This window comes from Canis lupus, chromosome 17, assembly GCF_003254725.2.
Source record: "Canis lupus dingo isolate Sandy chromosome 17, ASM325472v2, whole genome shotgun sequence".
In the NCBI taxonomy this organism is placed as follows: domain Eukaryota; kingdom Metazoa; phylum Chordata; class Mammalia; order Carnivora; family Canidae; genus Canis; species Canis lupus.
The window spans coordinates 26,635,133-26,662,821 of NC_064259.1; the positions used below are offsets into that span (position 1 = coordinate 26,635,133).

The following is a 27,689-nucleotide window of genomic DNA, read 5'->3' on the forward strand; positions in this document are numbered from 1 at the left end:
TTAGACCCCTGAATACAAAAAATATTTTGACAAAGGGAGATGATAGGATAGGAATCATATTTGCAAAGTCAAAGAGCCAAACTTCCTTAAAATTAGACTGATGAGCAGAAATTCTGTGACAGATAGCATATAGCAGCTCTATTTCTCCAAGTCTAAGTTCAAAATCAGCTTTCTGATACATGCACTTTTTATGTCCAGAGACCTCACTGTGAGGCTGGATTCTCTGGACACTCACTGTGATGGTGTATTTCCCTTTCTTGCCTAAATTCACTGTTTAAACTTGGACGAATTGTTATCCTTTTGGTTCTGGGGCTCATCCTTTATAAAGTGAGGTAGTTTACCTGGCCAAAAAAGGGTCCCCTTGAAAAGTACAAATGTTCTCTGTGCCTCCTGTACCACAATCTCTTTCTCTATTGAACTACAGAGTTTCTCTGAGTAGACAAAACAAAGTATTGTCAGAAGACTTGAATGAGCAAGCTGATGAAATCAGGTGTTTGGAGACCAGTCCTTGCAGCTGCACTGTCCAGTAAATAACCCTTCTCTGGTTTCTGGTTTCTCCTTTTAGAGCAATAAACAACAACAAAGGAAGAATACCAGCTCAACTTGTATAGTCACTAGTTACCTGAGTGACTCATGATCTAAGTGCTGGGAATTATCCACAGGAAGCTAGCCTGAAAAGCTCACAGTGATGAGTACCTGTGTGTTACTCAAATCTGACCTGGAGGATCAGCTGTTACTAGCTGTAGTAAACAGATCCAAAGTAATGTAGAGAGGAAGTGGAAGAGAATGAAACTAGATACTCACTATAATGTGAGGAATCTAAAGATGTATTTGCCTCTAAGCAGGAATGGTACATGTTTTTTATATAAATTTCCCAGTATACATTCTATATTCCCTTAATATTACCAGAATCTACAAAGTAAAGTGTTGAGAGGGAGTTCGTACCAAGTCACATGCTCCTTGGGAACCATTAGTGGACATCTATTTTGTTATGAGAACTTTTCTGCAAAAGGAAAGCACAGAAATCTGAGGGAATTGCAAAACTTGGAGATAATGTAGACATTTTAAACATGTTATAAATGGAAATAAATAATAATTTATTATCCAAAGCAAGCTTGACAAATGCTATAGAAATCCTCAAACATTCTTTCTTGGGCATGAGGTATAGTTTGTCTTGCAATTTGAACCTACTTTGTGAATGAAAATATGCCAGAAGGCATAGTAGCTGTGATTCTTCTTTGCTTAATCCACAAATAGTAACATTTGAAGATCTGCCCAGTGAAGAGTCCTCTTTAGCTTTCACTTAGCATCTGTGATGTCAATAGACAGTGTGATGTGTCTGGGGTAGGGGCTCACAAATGCAAATGTCTCCAGGACGAGGAATATAATGAGTGAGATAGATTCGGGGTAAGAAAAATTCTCTTTTTGGGACAAGTGATATTTCACTGTCCTTCTAAATCTACTAAAAAGAAAAGGCATATAGTAGGATGATAAATGGCAATGACCCTTGACCTCAGCTGGAGAAACAATAGAGAGCAGCGGGAACTTTGAGGAACTAGAAGGCAGTTGCAACTCAGCTTCAGCCGGATGTTGCTTCATGAGGCAGATCTGATTTTACCATAAGAATCTGGAAAACTGGATTTGTGAAAAAGTGAAAGTCTGGATTTGTACATGTTGCAAATGATGCAGAATTTTTGAAACTTTGTGAGAGCCAATCCTGTGTGAGCCTAACAACAACAACAACAACAATAACAAAAAATATGTATGAAAGTATGAATTTTGTATTAAGACCCACAAGAATACCTATGCAAGATGTTGCTGATGTCAAGCATATGACATCTATTCAGTCATCTTGCTGTTAACACAGTTCTCAATAAAAAACTCACTGGGATGATTCAGATCGCTCCATTTTACAACAAAAATGTGGAGATTTGGAGATATCTAAATGACATGAACAATTTTTTAGTTTTAAGAAAATTGTTTTGGCACCTTGTAGACAGTGCATTATTGAAGTCAAGACTCCCTTATCCAAAACAAAACTAAAAAAACAAAAAAACAAAAACAAAACAAAACAAAACAAACAAACAAAAAAACAAAATTAAATTTTTTGGGGGGAAAAAAACTAGTATGCCTAAGAACCAAAAACACTTTTATAAAACTTGGGCTCTATTCACATTGCTTTAGATACCTGAAGGAAACACATTTTGGGTCTTGAGTTTTCCTTCATTTTCATTATAAACACCTATTGAGATAGTCCAGTATTTTTCCCTGCAGTCATTGATGGTTTTATGATAGCTTTTCCCCCCTTTATCTCTCAAACCAAGTATTACTGCATAGTAATAAATTAATGAGAGGTTTAAACATTTTCATTTGTATTTTTCTGTTTTAAGAATGCAATGAATAGGGACACCTGGGTGACTCAGCAGTTGAGCGTTTGCCTTCGGCTCAGGGTGTGATCCTGGAGTCCCAGGATTGAGTCTCACACCAGGCTCCCTGCATGGAACCTGCCTCTCCCTCTGCTTATGTCTCTGCCTCTCTCTCTCTCTGTTTCCCATGAATAAATTTTTTTTTTTTAAAGAATGCAACAAATAATTGGCATTGTTTTTAGTAGTGAGGAAGTATCTTTTTACCTCAATGCTTGGTAAATCTTTTAGTGCTAATATAGCTAAATAAATAAATACATGCCCTGGCTCCTGGACTAGAAATTAGAGGTATTGAAAAAAGTCACTAAAAATGAGATATTGTGGTGAGATAAAGATTGGTGAGGGTTTAAAACTGTGTGAACATGGGAACTTGTGAAATCCCCACAAATTACCACAGAAGCTGATGAGGTTCTCATTCTAATTTTAGTGCCCAGCTCGGTTTCGCTTACTATTTCAATTCTTCAACATCCTTATTGTGACTAGTGGATCCATCAGCAGAACTTTAGGTGGAAATGTTTTTGTGTGATTTCTACTTTAAAGAATTGCTTTTAATGGATATTAATAATCTGATACGCATTTATTCCCATGCTGGAGAAGAATGATTGGAATGTCAAGACTTGAATCCTATTCAAGACTCTTTGATACACCTGAAATATTACTGGGATTTCTATATGAATCTACTAAAATCTCCTGCTCTTTAACTTCTTTGGGGCCATGTATGTGTCTTTGTATCCCCTTAAGTATTTATATGTTTGATAGACATTTCTTTAAAAATAAGTTAATATTTACAAATATTAACCTAAGTATAAATAAGTGAATATGAATAGGCTGGGCTGTATGTCTAAAGGCAGTTACTTTGTCCTCCCAAAATAGTGAATACTACATAGTAAGAAGCTGATCATGGCATCTTTATTTAGGGAAATATAGGCATGAGGCACAGTTAGTAGAAATGGGATTAAGAGGCACCTGGGTAGCTCATTGGCTGCGTGTTTGCCTTTGGTTCAGGTTGTGATCCCACGGTCTTGGGATCAAGTCTCACATCGGGCTCCCCAGAGGGAGCCTGCTTCTCCCTCTGCCTATGTCTCTGCCTCTCTCTCTCTCTCTCTCTCTCTCCCTCCTTGTCCCTCGTGAATAAATAAATAAATAATAATAAAAAAATGGGATTTAAACTAGTTCTCCCTTCATAACTCAAATTTCTGGCCTATGCTGCCTTTCCCCCTGGTTTCTTTGTTTCTGTCTCTTCTTTCTTTTACAAAATGAGTATATGTAGATAAAATATATGGGGCTTATAACTTTGAGAGAAATGTTATAAATAGGAATCATTTTATTCCAAAAGGTAGAGGGTACTTTTTACTCATTTATTAGGAAGAAAAGAATAGTAGCTAACACTTACTAAGAATATACTATGTTCCAGTTAATAAGCACTTAGCTTATATTAACTCATTTAATTCTCATAACAACCCTACAACATAGATCCTTTTACTATCCAACTATATAGGTAAAGGTACAGAGACATAGGAAGATTACATAACTTGCCCAAGACCACATACTGGAAAGCACAAGAGTCAAATTTGGTCTGGCTCTAGAGTCCAGACTCTTATCCATCAGTTAAGCTGTACCCAGAACTCATGACATGACTAAATGTGTGAAGCCTGCCCAAACCCATAGGAAAGGGCTGCTGCATTTGGATTATATTGCCTGGGCCTTCACAGTGGCTTTTGGTTCCAATGCATAGAGTGGTAGTTCCTTTCCTCCCACTCGATGTTTGTTGACTGAAAGAATGAACACATAGATACTTTAATTGCAGTTGTAAGAGCTCCCCACTCTGTTAGCATTCCTGCTTCTCCATAGTTCTCTGCCTTTTTCAGTGTCATTTTCTTTGCATGTGGTTTCTTCTTTTCTCTACTCAGAGCAACCCCACTCATGCTTTAAAGCCCAGCTCAACTCTATTAGTCAGAAATTTTTACTTCTCTCGTGACTCTTTCCTAATGCCTTGTATCATCATTTCTGTTTATTTTGTGCCCCTCTCTTTAGATTCTAAGGCCTCTGAGATCACAATCTGTGGCTGATATAATCTTGTACCTCTGCCATGGTGTTAATCACAGCGCCTGGCACAGAAATAAGTGTTTATTAAATAAATGATAAAATGACTGGAAGAAATATTCAGTGTAATTTTATTCTCTGTAACATAAATCTGTAATAAAAATCTGGAAGCATGTCTTGAAATTCCATCAGGGGCATGTTAATATAAGATGAGTAAATTCATTCAATAAAAGGAAAATATTCAAGACAAAAATAAGATGAGAGGAAAAAAGTAGAAAAGAAACAATTTTGAAGTCTGCAGATGATGTTGGAAGAATAAGATGGCAGAGCAAGATAGCCATATACAGATATCAGACACACTTCTGGGTTGAGAGCTTGAAAGACAAAAGACACAGTCTGATTCTTTTTTTTTTTTAAGATTTTATTTATTTATGCATGAGAGACAGAGAGAGAGAGAGAGAGAGGCAGGCAGAGATACAGGCAGAGGGAGAAGCAGGCTCCACACAGGGAGCCCGACATGGGACTTGATCCCGGGTCTCCAGGATCACATCCTGGGCTGAAGGCAGCGCTAAGCCACTGAGCCACCCGGGCTGCCCCACAGTCTGATTCTTAAGAAACTGCTGGGGAGACAGAGCCATTGGCAACATAAATCATACAAAGCCTAACACAAGTCAGGACATTGAGTGCCAAGTCTGCCTGGAGGAGCTGGGAGGGGGGAAAAGAATTCAAGTAAGCATTTAAGAAGTAAGCATGTGATTGCCAAACAGACATATTGAGGGGAAAGGAAACATTCTAAAAAAGAAACAGTATGCACAAAGCATGATGTCCTGGTCATTAGGGGCTGCTGCAACAAAAATACCATAGACTGGGTGACTTAAGCAACAAACCACTTCATAACCTCATTATCTCCCAAAGGCTCCATCTCATAATACTTAGGAGTGGCAGTGGAGAGAAAGAGGGGTGGACACATGGGAGAAGTATTTGGAAGGTAGATGCTCAGACTTGGGCATAGAAGGATGGTTAAAGAAAATGCTGGGAAGTCTAGGATGAGTCCCAAATTTCTGGCATGGAATACTGGGAGGCAGACTGAACCATGCATCAAGGAAGGCTATATAGGTACAGCAGTTTAGGAGGGTGAAGGGGACATTTTTTAAATAAACAATTGTAGTGGAAATATAATTTGTATGCTATTAAAATCTGTCCTTTTCGAGTGTACAGCTTTGCGATATTTTAGTCGTTTCACTCGGTTGTTCACCAGCTGCCACTATCAATCTTCAGAACATTTTCATCACTCCCAAAAGAAACCCTGAACTCGTAGTCACTCCTTATGCCTCCCTTCCCTCAGCCCCTAGAAGCCACTAATTTACTTTCTGTCTCTATGAGTATAGAGTCATGAGTAGAGTCTTTGGCTATTCTGAGCATTTCATTTAAATGGAATTATACAATATGTGGCCTTTTTTTTTTTTTTGGTCTGGCCTTTTTAACTTAGCATTATGTTTTCAAGGTGTACCCATCCTGCAGCATGTACCAGTACTATATTCTTTTTTATGGCTGAATCAAATTCCATTATACACATATACCATTTTGTCCATCTGCTTATCAGTTCATGGACATTTGGGTTGTTTCAACTTTGGGGCTGTATGAATAGTACTACTGAACTTATGTGGACGTAAGTTTTCAATTTTTTTAGGTATCTATCTACCTAGGAGTGAATTTGCTGAAGTGTTATGGTAACTCTACGTTTAAGTTTTTGAAAAACTTCCAAATTGTTTTCCCAAGTGGCTGCACCATTTCATATCTCTAGTAGCAATGTATGATGGTAAGGCATGAAAGCCTACCTACAAGTGAAACTTTCTCAAAGGTACCCACTATTAAGTGACAGAGCTGAGACACTACCCCAGGTCTGCCTGTCTGCAGCCCCCACTCCTGCTCCAATAGAGTACAGCATGTAGCTGGCCTCAGTTTGATTTGGAGTCACTGACATGGAGGTGGTAGTGGAAGCTGTGGCTGTGGATGAGTTTATCACGGAGAGTCTGAGGTGACAAGAAAAGTCCAGGCACGAATACCTTTAGACCCCCAGCCATAGGAGAAGTCTGTGTGTGATGGAGGTGTGACCAGGGCACAGGAGGAAAACCATCCGAGGGAAGAATTTCAGGGGGAGGGTGGTCAAGAGGTAACACAAGGCTGCTGAGCCTTAGCATATACGTGGTGTCTTCACCAGAGTAGTTTCAGTGAAGTGTGGGGGTGGGAAGAAAGGGGAGGACTGGACAGAGTTTGATTTGGGTGGACTAAAGAGAAGATGCAACCAATCCGGCAAATTCTACATGGTTGTAAAAGGATGAGAGAGATAGGGAAGGTGGCCAGTAGGGAGCTGGTGTCTTTTGTTTGTTTCTAGGTTTGGCCAGAAAAGACACCTCATGGTTACTTGAACTGCTAACAATTTCACTCCAATCATTCTCCCTTTTTATAATTGTATCAACAAAGCCATATTTCCAGTCCTTTGTCTCCTCCAACTCTTTAATAGTTACTTTTTAGAAGGAATCTTCCTCTCCCTCTGTTTTTCTTCTTCCTGTGTCTCTCTAGATCCTCTAATGAGAAAAAAAATATCCATCTGATTCATGTTTCTAGCTGTTACACAATCTCCAAAGGGTAATTTGGCATATTAACAAACTAGTACTGTCAACCTCTAAATTCTGTGAGAATTCCAAAGTTCTTTTCAGCATTGTGATGGATGCCCACTGACTTCCTCATCCTCTGTCTGTAATATGCTATTAACCCATTTATAATATTGTTCTAGCGGGGAAATATCTTCTAAATTCTAAATAACCACTTTACAAATATAGTTGGGAACATTTCATAATTTTAGGACTTCCTTTTTTTTCATTGTGTTTTAGGCTCTTAAAACCTTTTTTAAGTGGACTTTTTTTGCTCTAATGAGGAAGACAGAGTAATATTGTTTCTCTGTGTTAGGGATGATGAAAGCAAGCATTAGAGAAGTTAGGTGGGACCTAAGACACTTAACTTATATATTAGTCACTAATATTTTCTCTTTTGCTGACATATATTAGTCACTAATATTTTCTCTCATGTTGGTATGTACAGGGATTTCTTTTCAGGAATAAGGTGAAATTAGTTAATGCTGTAAATGAGAAGAAAAAAGATACCACTACCTCTTGAGATGTGTTTTCCTTTTAGAGAAAGGAAAAAACATTTGCTGTAGGAAAAACACCTGAAATCAGAAAAGATGACAAAGTCATTAACTGGAGTCTTCTAATTATGGCCTTTGGGCTGTATACATTTAATTGAGAATACAGAAATAATTTTAAAAACACTTTTTTTGGTTCCTATATTTTATTTTTAATTGGTTTCAGTAAAAGATCTAGCTCCGGGGGCGCCTGAGTGGCTTAGTTGAATAAGCCTTTGATGTCTGCCTTTGGCTCAGGTCATGATCCTGGGGTCCTGGGATTGAGTCCCACATTGAGCTCCCACATCAGGCTTCCAGCTCAGCAGGGAGCCTTCTTTTCCCTCTCCCCACTGCTTATGGTTCTCTCTCTCTCTCTCTCGCTCTCTCAAATAAATTAATAAAATCTTTTTAAAAAATAAAGGTCTAGCCCCAAATCCTCGATTCAGAAGTATTTGCAAACTGAGACTTTACCATCCCACCAAAGAATACTCTGAACATACTGGTTTCTAAATAGGAGCAAAAGTTTTCATTTGGATGATAGCACAGCTTTACTTAAAAAGGAGAAATTAATATTACATCCTTGAATGGGTCTGTATATGTATCCAAAGGTAGCATTAGAATAGTGCAAGAAATTTAACTTTTAAAGGTCATCACTGTTGGGGATCCCTGGGTGGCTCAGCGGTTTGGCACCTGCCTTTGGTCCAGGGCGCGATCCTAGAGTCCCGGAATCAAGTCCCGTGTCAGGCTCCCTGCATGGAGCCTGCTTCTCCCTCTGCCTGTGTCTCTGCCTCTCTCTCTCTCTCTATGTCTATCATGAATAAATAAGTAAAATCTTAAAAAAAAAGTCATCACCGTTAATAGTAAAATTGGATAATAAATTTAATACTACTAATAAAGCAGCATTATATAATCCCAGTGCTTTTCACAGTGCATCCATTTACTTATGCTTTTTTAAAAATCCAATGTCAGTTCAGAACTCAGTGCATCCCAATCATTTTATTGTCATCAGCTCTTATTCTAAGTATTGTCTCATATGTGTTCTTTTTTTTCTGTGAGGGTAAAAGTTTCTTGATAACAAATTGATGATATCAATCTGCCCAATTCCAGAATCAAGCTCAGATATTTCTGGCTGTTTTGCTGTCTGATACCACTGAGTTTGGTATTTCCTATTCTAGTTCTGTGACCCATAAATATTCTCAGATGTCTCCTCTTTCAGGAAGCCTTTCCATATCTTTTTGGTTAAATTTGATCCCACTTTTGTGCTCTCATAAACACTCAGAGCATGTTTCAGTGACACTGGACTTACTAGACTCATTGTTTTATAATTATTGGTTTATAATCTGTATCCTACAAGGGGATATAGGCCCTTTAAGTGGTTCTTTACATCTCCAGGCCATATGATAGCACCTAGTGTTTAAAAGACATTTAATAATCATTGGCCCTTTTTTTTGGTTCAACCAAACAAATGTCTTTCTGTGAGCATGGTGATACTTTTGAAGTCTGGTGCTTCTTGCTGTATTCCTATGAAAGAACTTAGAACTCAGGTTTTAAAATGCTTTCCAAGATTTTCAGAGATGGGCAGCTTCCACCCCAGCACAGAATGATGGTAGGTTAGAGAGAGAGATGATACTGCAGGCTGTGCTTTCTGTTCACATTCTTTTGTTTATCTTCATTCTCTTAGATCCCCTTTATGTAGATTCTAACCCCTAAGATTGTCCTTTGGCTCCAGTGGGTGGATCTCTAAGAGTTTTATTCACTCATGCCAGTTGCTGAAAATGTCTTCTTGCTCCTGGTGGGCACATAGGCATCACCATGTTAGTGCTGGTACCGAGTACTGAACAGAAGTCAATAAGCTGAGCTCAGAGCTCATCCCACATGGTCTCCTTGAATTTTTTGTAAGGATTAATTAACAAGGTTTAACTGAGTTTTATTTATTGCTAGATTTCTGGGGAGAATACTGGCCTCCCAGAGTGCAATGGGTAAAGCACTCCAGCACCATGTTGGTACTGACAGCATTCAAAATGATGACTTCTTCCTCCTTCTCCTCCACCAGCATCATCATCATCTAGTTCACTCTTGAGTAAATGAACAATCAAAGGGTAAGGGGACGTGACTTCATTTCAGGGGATTTGGAACCAGGTCCTTCTCCAGCATTAGTGCCACAGACAAAATTTTTAGAAATATAATGCTGAAGAAAACATCCGATCTTCATAAAAACTGTTTTCCCAAAGCTTAAAATGGTAACTTCTAAGCTAAATGTTTTCTAGTTCTGAATCTTATTTTGGGATATTATTTACAATCGGAACACTAGAGTTGCCATAGGAGGTCATAACCTTTCCATGGAGTTGAATGTGTCCATCTGGAAACCATCTGATTGCAAATGTCCAATATGTGCATATATTGGTTCTCTTCTGTGTTTGGCTTCAGCCAAATGCTAGGAAAATATCTCTTTGGTTGGACTTTGGAATTTCATATTTATTACTATAGTTTCTTTAAGATTCTCATTTCTCATTCAACTCATGTCAGATAGCTATAAATATGTTTGCTTGGTTGCCGATAATAAATATCAGTAACCAAGAAAATAAATATAATGCAGCTTAACCTTGTTACTTAATTGTTAACCCAAACAACAAGGGGGCCTTTGGAATGAGCTTTGAGCTGCTTATTTGACTTCCATTCAGTATTTGGTACCAGTGAGTCCCTGAAATGCCACGCTTGCTGTAATAATGATGGTTATTCATCTTCAGACAATAGGGCCAGTGATAGAATACTTAGAATCTAAGCAGAGGGCATAGTCCACATTTGTTCTAGACAATGCCCAGAAATTGATCTAATAGGCAAGTCTTAAGAACAGTTAACACTTGTGTGGGTAGTAGAAAAAATATAAATAAAATATAAATTTTCAGGTTTAGACAGACCTGGCTTTGCCACTAAACTAGTAACATAATATGGACAAATAACTTAATCTCCATATGCCTCAATTTCATCATCTATGAAATAGAATAATATTTCGATCTCAGGATATTACAAGATTTAAATATAATATTCCCAACATTATGTGTATCACATTACATGCCACCAGCAAGTAGTATTTGAGAGAGCTAATATTACTTTGTTTTCTTAAATCCACAACAATGTTGATTACTAATGCCCTATTGATTTAGGAAAAGCTCATTGTAGGAGAAAAACAAACAACAACAAAAGTTTAAAACCCAGGAAAACTTCATTATCACGTTAAATAAATCCATCCAAGACAAGAATGAAAAAAATTACTTTCAGAGTTGAGAAAGTATTTTCTGCAGCTACTCCATATGTCATTGTTAAATAACAATTTGGGGATATTGCTCCATTATTCATAAATGTGTGTGAGGGAGCAGAGATACAGGAATCCCAGCAGGGATTGTAGAGGACATGGCAATGGTGGCTGAGGCTGTAGATACCTGAATGCAATATCCTGGATCAAGACAAATGAGACAAATGATTTCTTTATTATTTCACTTCCAGTAGGGTCTGTCTTCTGCACCATTTGAAGCAAAGCTAGGTGAAATGGGAGGGATGCATGCTCTTGTGAGGGAACTGCCTAGCAAATGGCAGCCATGCTTTAGCTCTGAATTATGGAAACCACATGTGACTGGACTATATAATAGCATTAACTCAGAATTGCCTGTTCCATAAAGAAGAAACTTGCCATATAAGTTGTTCCAGAAAAGTTCAATAATTTCAGAAACGTGGCACAAGTGAGTGATGTCACCCAGGGAAAAGGGAACACTAAACTTCTCTCAAAACAAACTCCAAAAGAGAAACATCAGCCCTTGCAATGGAAATAATGGAAAATAGCCCAGTAATTCTGGTTTCTTTCTTCTGTGCTTTACATCTGTTGCATATTTTTTCCTCTTGATAAACCTTGGATCTTCCAGCAGATGACCTTATCTCCTTTTTAGAGTTAATGACTCATTAGAAACTTCCTTGACTTCCTGCTATCAAAAGGACAAATCTATCTATACCTCTACTCATTTTCCCCCTTTTTCCTGCTGTTGAATTGAAAAAGGTGACCTGTTACCATATCCAAGGTAAATCCCTCCACCTAGGCATGGGGCCATCACTTCTATCCTCTCAGGGACTTTGTTATATAGATTAAATTCTTTTTGTCCTGTTCCTTAAATTTTCCTTTCCACTGATTCTTAGCACTTAAATATGCTCAAGGGTCAATTCAGAAATTTAATAGGTATCCAGAAGCTAAGTCAACATTTCCCTTTGGATGTCTCAGACATCTCTAACTTAACCCATCTAAAACTGGACTCATCATTGTCTACCATGAACTTCCTTCTCCTTCCTCTTCCCCTCAGTTTCTCAATCTCAAGGGATTGGCTCTATAACCCAACCAAATGTCTAGCTAGAAACTTGGAAGTTATTAGCAGAAACCTTTCTGTTCATTCTCCAAAGCCATAGGATCAGCAAATCTTGTTGCATCTATTTTCAAATTATATTCTGTAGCCAGCCTTCCTTATCATCTCTACTGCCACACGCTGGTTTAGATAACAATCTGTCTCTTGCCTAGATTGTTATAATCGACTACTAACTGGTTTCTGCATCAGGGTACATCTCTTTTCCATACTGCAGCTGAAGGGATCTTTAAAAAAACCTACATAGGATCATGCCACATTCTTACTCCCCTTTAAAACAATGGTTTCCCACTGCCTTTCAGATAAAGCCCACACTCCTTCATATAGCTTACAATACTGATCATGAGCTACGCCTATGGATTTTTTTAGTCTCATGTCTTGCCACATTCAATACTTGAGTCATTCTAAATGTCTTTCAGCTTTTCATAATTGCCATCTTCCCATCCACTCTTTGCCTAGCTAAAACTCCTTTGGCTCCTGGAATAAAATTAGAGTTCCTCCCCTTCCTGGGATTCTTTATTGTAATTACTTGTTTAATTCTTTACTAGAGTATAAGAATTATGTCTTTCTTGCTCACCAATTTATCCTTTTCTCTGTTTGTACCCAATCTCTTCTACCAGCCACTCTAGTATCTTGTTTAGTATCTGGTGTCTAACAGATCCTCAGTATCTGTCAAATAAATTCATTAGTTTTTAGGGTTTTGTTATCATTTCTCTTACTGAGCTTAATAGCCTTGGTTTTTCCAATGGAGTCTCAGAGAATATAATCACAGCATCTTTCAAATCTTATGTCTGTGGTGAGAAAAGTAGATTAAGCTTGAATGTGGCCAGAACAACAAATGCTATGACACATTAGTTGTTAATCCTTAAGGCTTAAAGGTTTGTAATAATTAGCATTCATTCTCACTAAGGATTTAGGCATTTAGAGAAATCCCCTTACCTCCATACAAAGGTCATATAAAAGCAAAGACATATTTATGGTCATTTATAAATAAAGACAATATCTGCCATCAGGAGGGAAGAGTCTTTAAAGGCTTTTGTTATTTTTTTTTTTATTGCAATGGAGATAATGCTATAGACGAGACTATCTTTGGAAGTTCTAATATGGCCAACATCATTTCAAAACTATTTGTTGAATACTTACTAGATATAATATTTCACCTTATAAATCCTACAATCCTGGAACCAGGAGCAAACTTTGCTGTCATTCTGGCATGCTTCCTAGACACCATCTGGGAATTAAGCCTACAACATCTCTGACAGTCATTACTTTACTTTGGCTGGAGAACTTTTGGGAATGGAATTCCATTGCTGATGAGGCCACCTGCCCTACCCCTGGCAGCTCTAGTGTCACAATATTTTTTCTCTGATTTCCTTTTTCCTTCTCTAATGTAACACCTCTCTTCCTGTCACTTCAATCATATTGGTCCTTTATTTCACCTAAGGCCTCATTTTAGAAACCCTTACATTTTGGAAGGATTGGGCGCCTGGGTGGCTAAGTGTCTGCCTTCAGCTCAGGTCATGATCCCAGGGTCCTGGGATCGAGTCATGCTTTGGGCTCCTGCTCCACAGGGAAACTGCCTCTCCTACCTCTGTCTTTCATGAATAAATAAATAAAATCTTTAAAAATATATTGGAAGGGAAGAGGTAGTGTGGGCAACCAGTGTTCTATGGGACCTGCAGTGGGTAGATTTTACCTCTGTAACTCCTTCAACAGTTTAGTAAAGTAAGCAGCATTAATGGCATTTTACTCAGAGGTAAGTAAAACTTTCCCCATTTGCTTATCTAATGTTGAAATCCAGTCCAAGATTATGAGTCAAGAGGCTTGGGTGCTAATTTATGTCTGTTAATGGACAGCTGTGTAGAATTGGCTCCTTTTTACTATTTCTAAAATTGGGAGCATAGTTCTTATTGTCCTAGGAAATTTCATGAGGATTTTTTGAAGATAGAGGCTTTCATGTTAATGAAAGCCTTTTTGCTGCATGAATACATCATGGCCTTTGGAAATCACACCCAACAGAACTCTATTGCCCTTTTGAAGTGAGAACTTCTCTCTTAGAAGTAATTCAAACCCTGGGGAAATTTTTGGCTTATTATGTCCTTTTCAAACTTGTGAGAAAATGTGGATGCTGGAGAGCAGTAATTTGCATTGCAGCCAAAGAGTACCTATCAACACTATAAAGCAAGTCTCAAATCATTTGGAGACTAAACAACCTGGACTAAAATAACATTGACATTCAGGTTGTGACAGTCAGGAGTGATTTAGAGTTAGTTTGATGATCACCACAACAAACTGTTTTAGAGATTTACTAACATTCCAAAGTCAGTGTTTGGAAATTCTTAAGGAGTACTCCAATGATAGAAGTATATTTGGATCAAAATAGTAGTTTACACAATGGATATAAATTTGATTTTGCCACATTTGCAGGGCTTTTATAGGCTGATTTTTTAAATTACTTTATTTTTAAAAAAGTCATCAAATAACTATTTTGAATAATTTTCTTTTTTTTTTAATTGACTTTGTAGATGAAATTTAGACAAAATTTCAAAACTACCTATAGGGTTTTGGGAATACTATAACAATGCAGATTCTTTTGGGCTTTTATTAATTAACTCTGCCTGGGGATTTCTTTATGTTCTGCTATCAGGTTCTCCAAAGTACTTATTATTCAAGGTGGATAAGCTGGTCCTGCAGACTGCATCCCCTGTGCATTTTCCAATGATGATAACTGCCCTTAAAATTCGTTCAGACCTGGATATCTTTCAGTATGAAACCAGTGAGTAAGTATTTCTTTAAACTACTGTAGATTATGTAAGAAACTTGACAAGACAAATATGCCTAGAAAAAAACAAAAGAAAATTGCTATGATACTAATGAGTGTTATCTTTGGATGATGAGATTATGGATAACATTTTTCCTTCCCTTTTCCTTACTGTCCTATATTGAAGGATGAATATATATTGCTGCTTTTTAAAAAATATTTATTTATTTATTTATTTATTTATTTATTTATTTATTTATTTATTTGAGACACAGAGAGAGGGAGAGAGAGAGAGAGGCAGAGACAGAGGGAGAAGCAGGCTCCATGCAGGGAGCCCAATGTGGGACTCAATCCCGGGTCCCCAAGATCATACCCTGGGCCGAAGGTGGCGCTAAACCGCTGAGCCACCCAGGCTGCCCCTATATTGCTTCTATAATAGAAAAGCTTTACTTTTGGAGAAGCAGTTGTAGACATAGTAATATCCACACATATAAAAATGAAATCTCAGGTACACATTCAGGTGACAGAATGCTAAGCAGGGACATAGATATAACTATTGATTTCAGAAAGAGATTGTAACTGGATAGTCCAGCCCCCCTGGCTCTCAGGTGCTGGCTTCATTGCAGATCATAAATATAACTCCAAACATGGTGACAGGTCTTTGGTACAAGGTTATTTCTAACCCCTTAGGGAAAGGTATCAGGAAACCCCTCCATAAGGTATTCCTTATAGAGAGGAATCGGGAAACCCCGGATTCCTCAAGTAGATCCACTGAATAATTTTTCTTTTGATCTGAGAATCTAGTTTAGTTAATCTAGGCTGTTTGGATCTAAATTTATTATTTATTATTTAGTTAATCTAGTTAACTAGATTATTAGTTAATCTAGGCTGTTTGGATCTAAATTTATTTTTATTATTCAGTAAAAGTTAACAAGATAAAAAATGTCTACATATATGAGAGGGGTAATCAAACTTGTCACTTGTCCAATCTTGACTTTAATGGGATTGACAGAATTTACATTAGGGAAATAAGAAAAGGGTTGCCCCCAGAATGTTCTGGAAGAGGTAAAAAGTTCTTGTTATGAATACAGACAGATACTATTAAGTCTAGAAAGCTGGCAGGAACTTCTGTCCCAGGATGTTTACTAAAAGCTGATTTAAATTACTAAAACTAACAAAGGTGTAGTACACATTCATACAAATATATACATATTCAAAGACAAGGCTTTAACAAGTTTTTTATTTTATTCGTTTATTCATCCATCCACTTATTCATTAATTCATCAAATGCTTTTCTTGTTATCTTCTCTGTGAGGGACAAAAATTTTTGGAGTTGAGCACACCAAAAGAGAGCAAAACACAAAAATCCCTTTATTCATAGAGCTTATGCTTATAGTGCTAGAGAGATTTCAAAACAAATAAACAGGTAAAATATATAATATGTCATGTGGGGTTAATCGTTAGGAAGAAAAAGAATTCAGGAGGTGAGGAAAGACATGCCAAATAGGAGGTGAGTTTGGGGAGAAAGGTCTTGTTGTTCTACATAGGGTGGTCAGGAAAGGTCTCACCGATAAGGTAACTTGGTCAAGAGATATAAAAAGAGTTGGTTCCAGACATCTTTAATATTTCCCTTTGACAAATCATTTGAGCAGCAGAAGTGGGAGAGCACTGATCCAGTGTTTCTGTTATTTTTACAGCACATGGGAAATAATTCTATTTTTTATTCTTTGAGCATGGCACCTCCAGTATAAGAATATGGTTTTCACACAGAAATAATACATGGTAAAAAATTCTCTTTGGATTTATGTGCCTAGTGCACAGACCCACTCAAATGTCACTCTTTGGTGGTCTGATTGAACTAACACAACCAAACACATTAGCTTCTTTTTCTATTCATTCATGTGTTTGTCTTCTGAAGTTGACTTTGAGCCTACTGAAGGCAAGGATGGGACAATGATTTGTTCATCTTGGCAGCCTCAGTACTTAGCTCAGTGCCTGGCATTTGTTGGGTAGTCAATGATTACTAGTTGAATAAATATATTTTGAAAGTAAAATAGACACTGACTTCAAACAGTTTAAGAGATTAATGCCCAGTGGCCACATTTGCCTATTAAACTGACCAAAGTGGATAACTGTCTTACATCATGATCTCTGACCTTCTCTAAGAGGGAAGCTGTCATAAGGATTCTGTAAAGTAAAATGATGGTGTTTCCAACAGCAGTACTTCCAGTGTAAGGAACTCTAACAGGTTATTTCTAATCCCATGCTTCCCATGACGATGCTGTAAAATGGGACCTCTGTTATATCCATATTTTTCTTCTACCTATGCAACAGATCATTGGGCTATGACCAGCTTCTGATACGGTATGGAGGAGTGATATTCTTTACTAGATTACGGGGTCAAATTGTAACAGTTTATGATATCCATACTTGAGAGAGCAATGAAAGATGGAACAGGAAACTAAAAGTTTTATTTTACAACAGAGTCCTGATTCTAGGCCTTATTAAATAAATTGTCTGGTTTGAGACCAGTTGCAGAATCTCTGCAAATCTCATGATCTCATCTGTAAACTGGGAATAATAATTACTATTGTTAGGAAGCATTGCTATGAAGCATCACTGTGTGGGTCATAATGGTATTATTATGAAGGTCAAGTTGGATAATATATATAAAGCATTTGGTATGGTACCTGGTATATAATGTGAGTGTTCAATAGCTTATCGTTAATACTTTCACTATTACTACTACCACTACTACTCTACTAATGTTACTATTACTATTAAAAATAGGCAAGTAAGATTTTTTAAATCAATTGTTGAATGTATATATGATCATTGTGGATGATGCTCATCAGTATATTTGAACTTTAAAATTTATCTCCTTCTATATACTTGTAATAATATTAAACCATGTAACATTTGTAATATTCTTAAGTATCTCTTATCACTTAAGAATATGAAGAAAGTGTAAGATCTTGTATCAAAAAAATGTCAGCTACAAAATGGAATGGTATCTAACAGAACATTTCTGTGGTCCTGGAGCACCCTGCATACCAAGGAACAGTTTTGTAGGCATTTTGCCACCCTCGTGGTTGACATAATCTCTGTCACTCTGATCCTTGTAAAAGGATACAGTCATTGGAAGTCCTTATCTTTTTAGGTAGGGAAGTAATACTCTAATGTGGTCTGCACTCTGGTCTGATAACTTTCTTTTCTTGTTTCTTTAGAATCTTGAAGTATAACTAAGAATAGACACTGGTACCAACACAAACATTACCAAGTTACAGGATTATGGAGATGGTCTATCTGATGTTGAAAATGTGTCTAGTTTTTTGACAACGGCTAAATAACCATGGGGTCAAGTGGACTTGGAAAAGCAGCAACGTTAGATGAACTGCTGAGCACTTGCATTGAGATGTTTGGTATGAGCCTTTTCTCCCTTTGATATACCTTGATACTCTCACTTCCCCTTTTTTCAGATGCAAGTGTTGCTGTGGAACAGAATTCAGTCTCCATCTTTGGTATTTCAGTCCTTTTTCATTTACCTCAATCTATCTCCCTAATAACACTGCCCTCTGCATTTCCTTCTTCCCTCTACTGCCCATAGCTAAAATGCCAGCCACTCTGTCTACTTAATGTTTCTGGAACATTCCCTGCATCTTTCTACCTCTGTGCCTTCACTGAAATTCTGCTTCAGGGCTCATCTCAGATACTGTCTCAGATGTTGACAATACCATTCCTAATCCCCTGTCAGGAATGCTAACTGCTTCCTTCCACAGCCCTTTGTGACTTTCTTAGGGTGCTGTGATCCTCTCTCCATCTTTTGGCTCAGACAAGTGTGAGTAGCACAATCTGCTCCATTCTACATTTGCATATATGTCTTAGATCTCCTACTAGGTTACAGACTTTACAGCCATATGCTTTTTTTTTTAATATTTTATTTATTTATGACAGACACAGAGAGAGAGAGAGGCAGGGACACAGGCAGAAGGAGAAGCAGGCTCCATGCAGGGAGCCTGACATGGAACTCAATCCTGGGTCTCTAGGATCATACCCCGGGCCAAAGGCGGCACTAAACCACTGAGCCACCGGGGCTGCCCAGCCATACGCTTTTTTAACGTTGTTTACATATCTACTTCAGTGTTTCAGATTATTCTTTGCACAAACAAAGTCATGTGGGTTTTTTTTTTAATTTTTTAAAATTGATTTTTATAGGAAGAGTTAGACCAGAGTAGGGTGGCCAGATAAAATACAGGAGGATCAGTTAAATTTAAATTTCAGATAAAGTATATTTTTCATGTAAGCATGTCCTAAGTAATGCATAGGATATACATATACTAAAAATTATTTGTGGTTTACCTTAATTCAGATTATTAAGTGTCTTATAGTGCTAATTGCTAAATCTGGCTATCCAACACCAGAGGGAGGGTGAAACCTTCCTATCCACTTGCAAGGAAGTACCAATGGAAGGAGGAGGAAAACAATAATTGGGCCTATGAGAAAATTTTTGACACTAATGTTTCTCTACTGTTATTAGAAAAAGAGAAGAGTAGTACTGTTGTCTTCTCACTCATTTTATTTTATTTTTTAACAGATGACAATGGAGAGCTGAATAACAGTTATTTGCCAAGAATAGTTCTACTGATGCACCGATGGTATTTATCTTCCACTGAATTGGCAGAAAAACTTCTCTGCATATATCTTTTCAACTACTGTGTAATTTTTACCATCATAAATCAAGTTCTGTATTTAGATAGAGCATCTAACAAAAGCCGGTAAATTAAGATGAATAAACAGTCTTTAGTCAGTTATCCAGCTGTTTTGTGGATATATATAGATGTCTAGACAAGACATCTGGATGATGGACCAAACAGTTGACTATCCATCTGGATGTTTTGGCTCTACTTGAAAATAATTACTAGATATAAAATGAAACAGAAGCTGTAGGCTGAAGGCTTTTAACTTGACTTAAACATTTCTGCTGTCAGTACAATGAAAGAATAGCCAACACTGATCCCAGGACTAATTTATTCTTTTTAGGATGGCAAAATGATGGACATTTTGGAGGATACAGTTTAGACATATGGAAATGCCAGCCAAAATAATGGGATCTGGCTCAGGCATAAACACCACCTGAGTTTTCACATCTTCCCTTGCTGACAAGACACAAAGAACATTCTAGCAAGTTTATTGCAATTTGTTGGCTGACCTTAATTTCAGATTTCCTTCTGGGTATAAAAGTAAAAACAGAACAAAATACAGAAACCTCATTCTATAATAAGGGCTTTTAGCAGTCTACCACTTTTGTACACAGTCCTGAAAGGTGGATGAAAGCCAAATGACCCAAAATGACAAAACAGTCTCACATTTACAGGGAGGTTTTATTCCCGGAGATCTAATATTTATTATGTCATCACTAATGTTGGTTCCTACAGTCTCCCACTGCTTCAAGCCCAGCTTGCAGATGACTGGGAATCCTCACAGGGTAGGAGGAGTCTGAAAGGCCAAAGGTCTGTCAAGTATTTATTAGGGCCACATGGGCATCCATCTACTCATTGCAAGCTTCCTCCACTTCCTACTTCTTCTTTCCATCCTTCCCACAGTCACAGGGTAGAAGGGGACGTCAGGGGGTAAGAGGACATTCACCCTGAGCAGAGGTCCCTAAAAGGGAGCAAGATCCTAGTCCCCAGTGGTCTGAGGGTCCCCAGGTCTCAATATTAAGGAGTAGTGTGTAGGTTATAACTATTCAGTGCTGACATCGTCAGAGCCCATTCTCTCCCCTATCTGAACATCCACATAACCCACATGTCCCCAGTATGGCCTTCTTATTAGGAATTCATCTAAACTGGTCAAACAGCTGAAGGTGTGGGCAAAGGAAACAGCGTGCAGAGGTTTTTTTTTCTTTAACTAGTATACGTATCGAGATGCCAGTGGAGAAAGCTGTGATGAAGTTCGGTTAAAGATCTGCTACTTCATGAGGTAAATATACATGTAATTGTCTTGTAATATATGGTTCTGGAATGGTTGACAATTTCTTTTGCCCCAGGCAGCAGACCTGGTTTGGCAATAGAATTGACTCAGATTCCTCCTTATACTCATTTTGTTTAAGTTGGCCTTTCTCTGTTCCTGGGAGTAGAATTTATCTTTCTCTTAGAGATCAAGCAGTAGCAGATGTGGTTAGGGAATGAAACTAGCTCTTGGAAAGACTAAATTCATTTTTTCTCTATTCCCCCACCACACACATGCTTTCCTATCTAGTTTGTCATGAGTCGGGAGAAGTGTTTCCTCTCAGCTGTGGTTCAACACTTAGATGTGAGCGCAGTTGCTCAGAACTTAGGGTCAGAGAGAGAGACTCAGAGTGGATGTGATAGACTAGAGTCCTTGATCGAAGGAGGGAAGAGTGAGACCCCGTGTCACGGGTGGGGAATAGGAGATTGCTAATTTGGGATATGGTTTTGGGTTCATTGTTAAATATAATCTGTAAAAGGATACAATAGTTTCCATAAAGGTCTAGCTTGAAATCTCATCGTCAAAAATACTTGATGCCTTTCAGGTACTGGATTCTCAAATTTCCTGCAGAGTTTAATTTGGATCTTGGTTTGATCCGTATGACCGAAGAGTTCCGGGAAGTAGCTAGTCAACTAGGGTATGAAAAGCACATCAGCCTCATCGACATATCCAGCATGTAAGAGTGGCACAAGCTTCTTTCAAACATGATGAGTCCACTGTTTGGGGGAGGGAGTGGTGATGACTCCACTTAAGCTCAGTACATACTGTTTCGGAATCAAGGTGTACTGCTTTGAGGAAAACCTTGCTGCAATAAGCACAGCCCCACTGGATATGCTTCTTTCCAACCTTCAGTTTCTTTGTTTGTAAAATGGTGATAGTACCTTTCTCATGGAGCTATTATGAGCATCCAACAAATACATAGTAACATAGCATTTGGCACATAATAAATGCTCAATATTTAGTTACTAAATCTAGTTCCTGTCTCCTATGTCCTGGCCACTCACAGTGTGGTCTGTAGATGAGTAACATTGGCATCACCTGGGAGCTCAATAGAAATGCAGACTCTTAGGCCTCACCCTAAACCTGCTGAATTGGAAAGTGCATTTTAGTAAAAGCCCTAGGTGATTCATATGCTCATTCAAGTTTGAGAAGCCCTGTACCATGTGCTTCTGAGGTTAGTCTGAGGCTGTACAAATATTGACTATAATTTTGCCATGAACTGGTTAGCTCAGTTATTAGGAACTCAGTACTTCTTAGACCAGCATTTTATATCTACTAGTTAGCTTCGTTAGTTACCTTAGAAAACTATTTAATGACCTTACATATGGTTAATGCATCTTGCAAAGATATGCCTTTGTGTCCTCGGCATTCATATTCTAGTCCATTTTCCTAGAATACTTCTTCAAGAGTCCTGATCAACAGTGTGTGATCTAGGAATCATTAGGGATGTTGTTAACAGATTATTCAGTTCATTCCTAGCAAATCAGAATCTTTGGCAGTGAGGTCAGACTTCTGTCTTTATTTTTTGACTTTTTTTTTGACTTTTTTTTTGACTTTTTTTTTTTTTTTGACTTCTGTCTTTATAACGAGCTTTTCAGATAATGCATATGTTGCTGGAGTGTGAGAACCACCTTTTGGTGGTTTTCAGGTGCCTTAAATCACCATCCTATATACTGATAATCTGCCAAATTTATATACCTAACCCTGACCTCTCTCCTATGATCCCAACCTAACTGGTCACAAGAAAGAGCGGCCAAGAGATTCTGGATAGATCAGTGCAAACCCACCCTGTCTGGAAAAACAGCTCAAAGTTTATGTTCTATTGGCAATGGGTCAGTGGCTTTCTCTTCAAATATGAAGGACAGGGCGTGTATTTTGCACAAGCTCCTGGAAGCAGGCCAAGAGTTACAGAGTCAGTAGGTTAATAACTTCCATTGAGTGAAATGGCCTTTCAGCACATTGACCAGACTCACTGTTTCTTTTATAGTCCTTCCTATGACTGGATGAGAAGAGTCACACAGAGGAAAAAAGTATCCAAGAAGGGAAAAGCCTGTCTGCTGTTTGACCATCTGGAGCCCATTGAATTGGCTGAGCACCTCACTTTTCTGGAGCATAAATCTTTTAGAAGGATCTCAGTAAGAAACTGACATTTATTCTTCCAAGGATAACAACCCCCATGCCAACTTTCCCAAGAGCTGCATTTTCATACTCTGAAGTATTGGCAGCTCTGTCATTGTGCTCCACTGGAAAAGTGCCCTTAATTCACAGGAACAATCCCTTTTAACCAAAGATAAATATTATCCTGTCTTTATTTTCTGGCTTAGGAGCTATATATCTGTCGCTATTTTCAATGTCTCCTTTCATAGGATTAAAGCATGATTTTCTAAATACTCAGTGGAGATTTAACCATTCAAGGTTTATGTAGCTCCACTGACTTCTCCCAAGTGAACATGTTTTGCAAGCCCCTTCATTTGAGGGAAGAAATCTTTATTTAGGTAAGGATTTGTATAAATGCCTAATTATGGGTGTAGGTTGAAAATAAGACTTGTAGGCTTTGATGAAAATCTCCTATCAGGTTGTTTCTTTCCCAGGAATGGAGATCCTGAATTATACTTTTCTTTCCTACTCTGTCTTGATAGCATTCCTTCTCTACCTCTTTTCTCTTCCTCCTGCTACGGTTTCTTCCTAGCCACCTACTCACTATCCACTTGTTAGGATAATATTTTTACAATGGCTCACAATCAGCCTTTGTCTTAGCAAACTCTGGGGTAGTTATTCTTCCTCCTTCTTTTCTAAGATGCCAGTGAGTTAATTACATTATTACTTGCAAAGAAGAACATGAAGTTGAAAGTATGGATTTCTGAAAGGCTGATTCTTTTCAATAAATAATCCTACCTGGAGAGGACCTTAATGGTTCTCCATCAGCAGGCCATGAGAGGGAACCCCCTGCACTCTTTATATGATGGAAGGCTCATATGTATCTGATGACATCCATCCTGACTTCCTGAAATGGTGTCTCTTTTTGCTTAGGAGCTACCTTACTTCAACTAGTGTTTTTTTCTATTTTTTCTTGAAAAAAAAAAAGTTACAAAATTATCCTGACTTGAAATCATTATGTTTATATTCATTTCCTTTTCTTTAATGTATGCCACTATATTTCAAACTTGCCTGACCATTGGAATCATCAGTAGTGACTGAAAAATGGAGATTCTTAGGTTCTTCCTCTGGAGGTACTGATCCTTTCGGTCTGGAGTATTCCCAGAAACCATTACGTATAACACAAATGCCCCAGGTGGATCTTATGAACCAGCAAATTTAGGACTCATTGGAATGTGACTTCAAATCTTGTCCTTCCCCACTCCCACCCACACCCCCAACACTGTGATGTGGAAGTATGTGTCTGTGTATGGGGGAAGTGAAACACAGCAAAATAATGTTAAGGGTACATGTATATTCAAATGTGTAAGATGCCATTATGAATGTTAAATAAATCATGTTGTTATGAAATAGTAGCTCACATCTTCCATACAGCATTCTAATTTTTGGTTTTGCAAATACTCCATTATAATTCAGAGTCTCTGATCTTCCTTTACTAGTTCACTGATTACCAAAGCTATGTCATCCATGGATGCCTGGAGAATAATCCAACCTTGGAGAGATCTATTGCTTTATTTAATGGAATCTCTAAGTGGGTCCAGTTGATGGTCCTTAGCAAACCAACCCCCCAGCAAAGGGCAGAAGTCATTACAAAGTTTATCAATGTTGCCAAGGTATGGTATGTTTGGGAATTAGATGGGATTCTTAAACGAATCTAGATGTTCACTCACTCTAGAGAAAAGTTGAAGAAATTTGGGGTTCACAATATAAAGGACAGTAAAAGTATTCATATCTACTGAACAACTCATAATGCTGTCATGAAAGAAGATTGCTTTTAATCGGCAATACTTAGAAGCATTTATTACAACTATTTTTTCTATAAAATAATGTTTCTCTGGTTGATTGCATTTGTACTTCATTTTAAATTGATAATATTTTTCCTAGATCCTTGTTGAAATTGTGCATGCATTCACCTGTAATTCAGAAAGGCCAGAATAATTTAAAAATTGTTACAAAGTATTGATGTTAACATTTTTCATTGCAGAAGCTCCTTCAGCTCAAAAATTTTAACACCCTGATGGCAGTGGTGGGAGGCCTTAGCCATAGTTCCATTTCACGCCTCAAGGAGACTCATTCTCATCTTTCTTCAGAAGTTACAAAGGTACAGTGGATTAGATCCTAATCCCAAGGAAAAAAAGTCATTTATAAATTGTTTAGGGATAGAATACTCCTAGGGACACCTGGGTGGCTTAATGGCTGAGCATCTGTCCTTTGGCTCAGAATGTGATCCTGGAGTTCTAGGATCGAGTCCCGCATTGGGCTCCTGCATGGAGCATGCTTCTCCTCCCTTTGCTTATGTCTCTGCCTCTCTCTATGTCTCTCATGAATAAATAAATAAAATCTTTGGGGGGAAAAAAAAGAGAGATAGGATGCTCCTAATAAATGTCACTCAGGGGGAAAGTTTTCCTTTTAGGCAATGATTGGTTACACTTGGGGAATTAAATAGGAAGAGAGTAACCACACTGCCTAGAAAAATAGGTTGGAAGTGGTGTCAAGTGTCCCAGTAAGAAGGCCTTGAAAACCATTAACATATTGCAGTTGTGAGTACTCCCCAAATATGCGTTTGGTGCTTACTATGTGATAGGCACTGTGACACACACAGGGGTACAAGGAGAATAAGACCAATCATTCCTACCCTACCCTCCTCAAATGAAGTCACTGAACACATAGTACTGTGTTCAGGGCAGTGAACAATACAAAGGTGAAGGGAGATGCCGACATTATCTAGAAATCCTGCAGACTTATAGCTGAGTTTTCAGGAACAAAAATATATTTTTTAAAAAATAATAATAAAAAAAATAATAATAATAACCCTGTCCTAAACCCAGCTTTTTCTGTCATAGTTATTTCCAGATCACAATAATAATATTTTCCCTTATTGAGTAAAAAGGAACATTTCATCCTTATGAAAAGATTTCCTTGTAACCATGTAGTATGCTGTAATCAGTAAGGAAACTTTCAGCTATAAGTTTTTTAAAAATCTTGAAATTGCTGAAACAGTAAGGGAATGAGCCATCTCCTATACCTGGAAGTCCAGAGACAGGGCCAGCTCCAAGCGTGGTCTGATCAGAACTCTGGCTCAGTAGCTCTCTCTTTTTTGGAGGATTAGGTTTTTGTTTGTTTCATTAGACTGGTTTCCCTCCTGGTTGGACTGTCTGCAGCAGCAAGAAAATGATACTTTCTTGCTCATGAAAGTTGGAGATAGGGAAAACTCTCTTCAGCTCTGCCCCCTTGGAATGAAAAACCTTCTTTTTAGGCAGATTGAACTACCTCAAGTCATATGCTCACTCCTGGACCATAACAGTTGCTATAGGAATATAATGTGCTGATTGGCTTACCTCTGTGTTCCTGAATTAATCACAAACCAGAGTGATGGAATTAGGATGATGGTAAATCAGAACCCATCTTTGGACCTGGGAATGGATGCAGCTCCATCTGAGTCACATGGGCTGCTTGGAGAAAGTGCAGACTGATAGAAAATGAGGTCTATTTGGAAGATCTAGTTGCTGTTGGGCAACTAACAATAAACAGCAGGATGTAAGCCAAGATATGCTGCTGTCTGACCTAAAACATGGCACACATTCTATGTATAAGGGGGGTTGCTATACAAGTGTCTTATTTTCCTTTAGCTTTGTACTGAATTTCAAGTAAAGAGCAAAACCTATTTTACATGTTGTGAAGAGTAAGTATTCAGTAGAGGCTCTTACAGGCTTGGAATCACTAGTGTCTGTTTGAAAATTATCTGAACTCCTTTTTCTTACAGAAAAGGAAACTGAGGCCCTCTTGACCTGAAGTTAATTTTTCAAGGTCACCCTTCTAGTTAATGACAGAGTCCCAAACCGTAGCTATCTCACACCCCAGTGTGGCTTTTCCTACCCTATTCTGTCCCAGATTAACCTTCAAGTAATCTCATGACTACAACTTTCTTAGAACAATGAGGACACTGTCATATACTATATATTTTAATATGATAATGCTTATATTTGTGGATCATAATATCTCCATGAAGTGTGACATTCTTGCAGGTGTTTGATGCTGTTTAACATGCCAACATCCCTAGCAGGCAGGCAGAGGTGAGGGCAATTTCTGTTCTGTAGTCAAATAGGACAGTCTTTCCCACTCACAGCCAGAACCAGTACCTTTTCTAATTTTCCTTTTCCAGGTGAATACTTCCCCTACATCAGGGTAGGTGCAATTGATACTTCTCTCAGCTGCCAAGGAATGTCCTAGCCACATGCAGCAGAGCCTGGGGGTGGGCAGAAAGGAAGATTGAAACTTCTCCTTTTCCATCCATTCCCAGAACTGGCATGAAATGACAGAGCTGGTCTCCTCCAATGGCAATTACTGCAGCTACCGCAGAGCCTTCGCCGACTGTGAGGGCTTCAAGATCCCCATCCTTGGCGTGCACTTGAAGGACTTGATAGCAGTCCATGTTATTTTCCCAGACTGGACAGAGGACAACAAAGTGAACATTGTAAAAATGCACCAGCTCTCCGTGACCCTGAGTGAACTGGTGTCCCTCCAGAACGCCTCCCACCACTTAGAACCCAACATGGATCTGATCAACCTGCTAACAGTGAGTTCAAGGGACAGGAGTTTGCACTAAGGCTCTTCCCTCTGGGCTTCACTGCATGACAGGAGGAGGGTGCAGGATGATCTGGGCCAGTCATTCACCAGGTTGCATGCAGGGCTGGTAGGTGGGAAGAAAT

The 27,689-nt window shown here is 38.3% G+C and overlaps 1 protein-coding gene across 11 annotated transcripts in view; it reads left to right on the top strand.

Annotated features, from left to right (window-relative positions):
• The window catches only part of RASGRP3 (RAS guanyl releasing protein 3), a 98,898-nt gene that overhangs the window by 44,634 nt on the left and 26,575 nt on the right, over nt 1–27,689 (top strand). For 7 of the 11 annotated variants that reach the window (XM_025454199.3, XM_025454202.3, XM_025454201.3 and 4 more), the window contains 9 exons: nt 14,701–14,833; nt 18,042–18,236; nt 19,409–19,511; nt 20,731–20,793; nt 21,368–21,499; nt 22,811–22,958; nt 24,420–24,593; nt 24,965–25,081; nt 27,281–27,556. In XM_025454199.3, the coding sequence (XP_025309984.1) occupies nt 18,167–18,236; nt 19,409–19,511; nt 20,731–20,793; nt 21,368–21,499; nt 22,811–22,958; nt 24,420–24,593; nt 24,965–25,081; nt 27,281–27,556 (1,083 nt within the window). In that variant the 5' untranslated portion in view covers nt 14,701–14,833; nt 18,042–18,166. The remainder of the gene's footprint in view (nt 1–14,700; nt 14,834–18,041; nt 18,237–19,408; nt 19,512–20,730; nt 20,794–21,367; nt 21,500–22,810; nt 22,959–24,419; nt 24,594–24,964; nt 25,082–27,280; nt 27,557–27,689) is intronic. The other 4 variants (XM_049095995.1, XM_049095997.1, XM_049095996.1 and 1 more) reach the window with 1 other exon arrangement.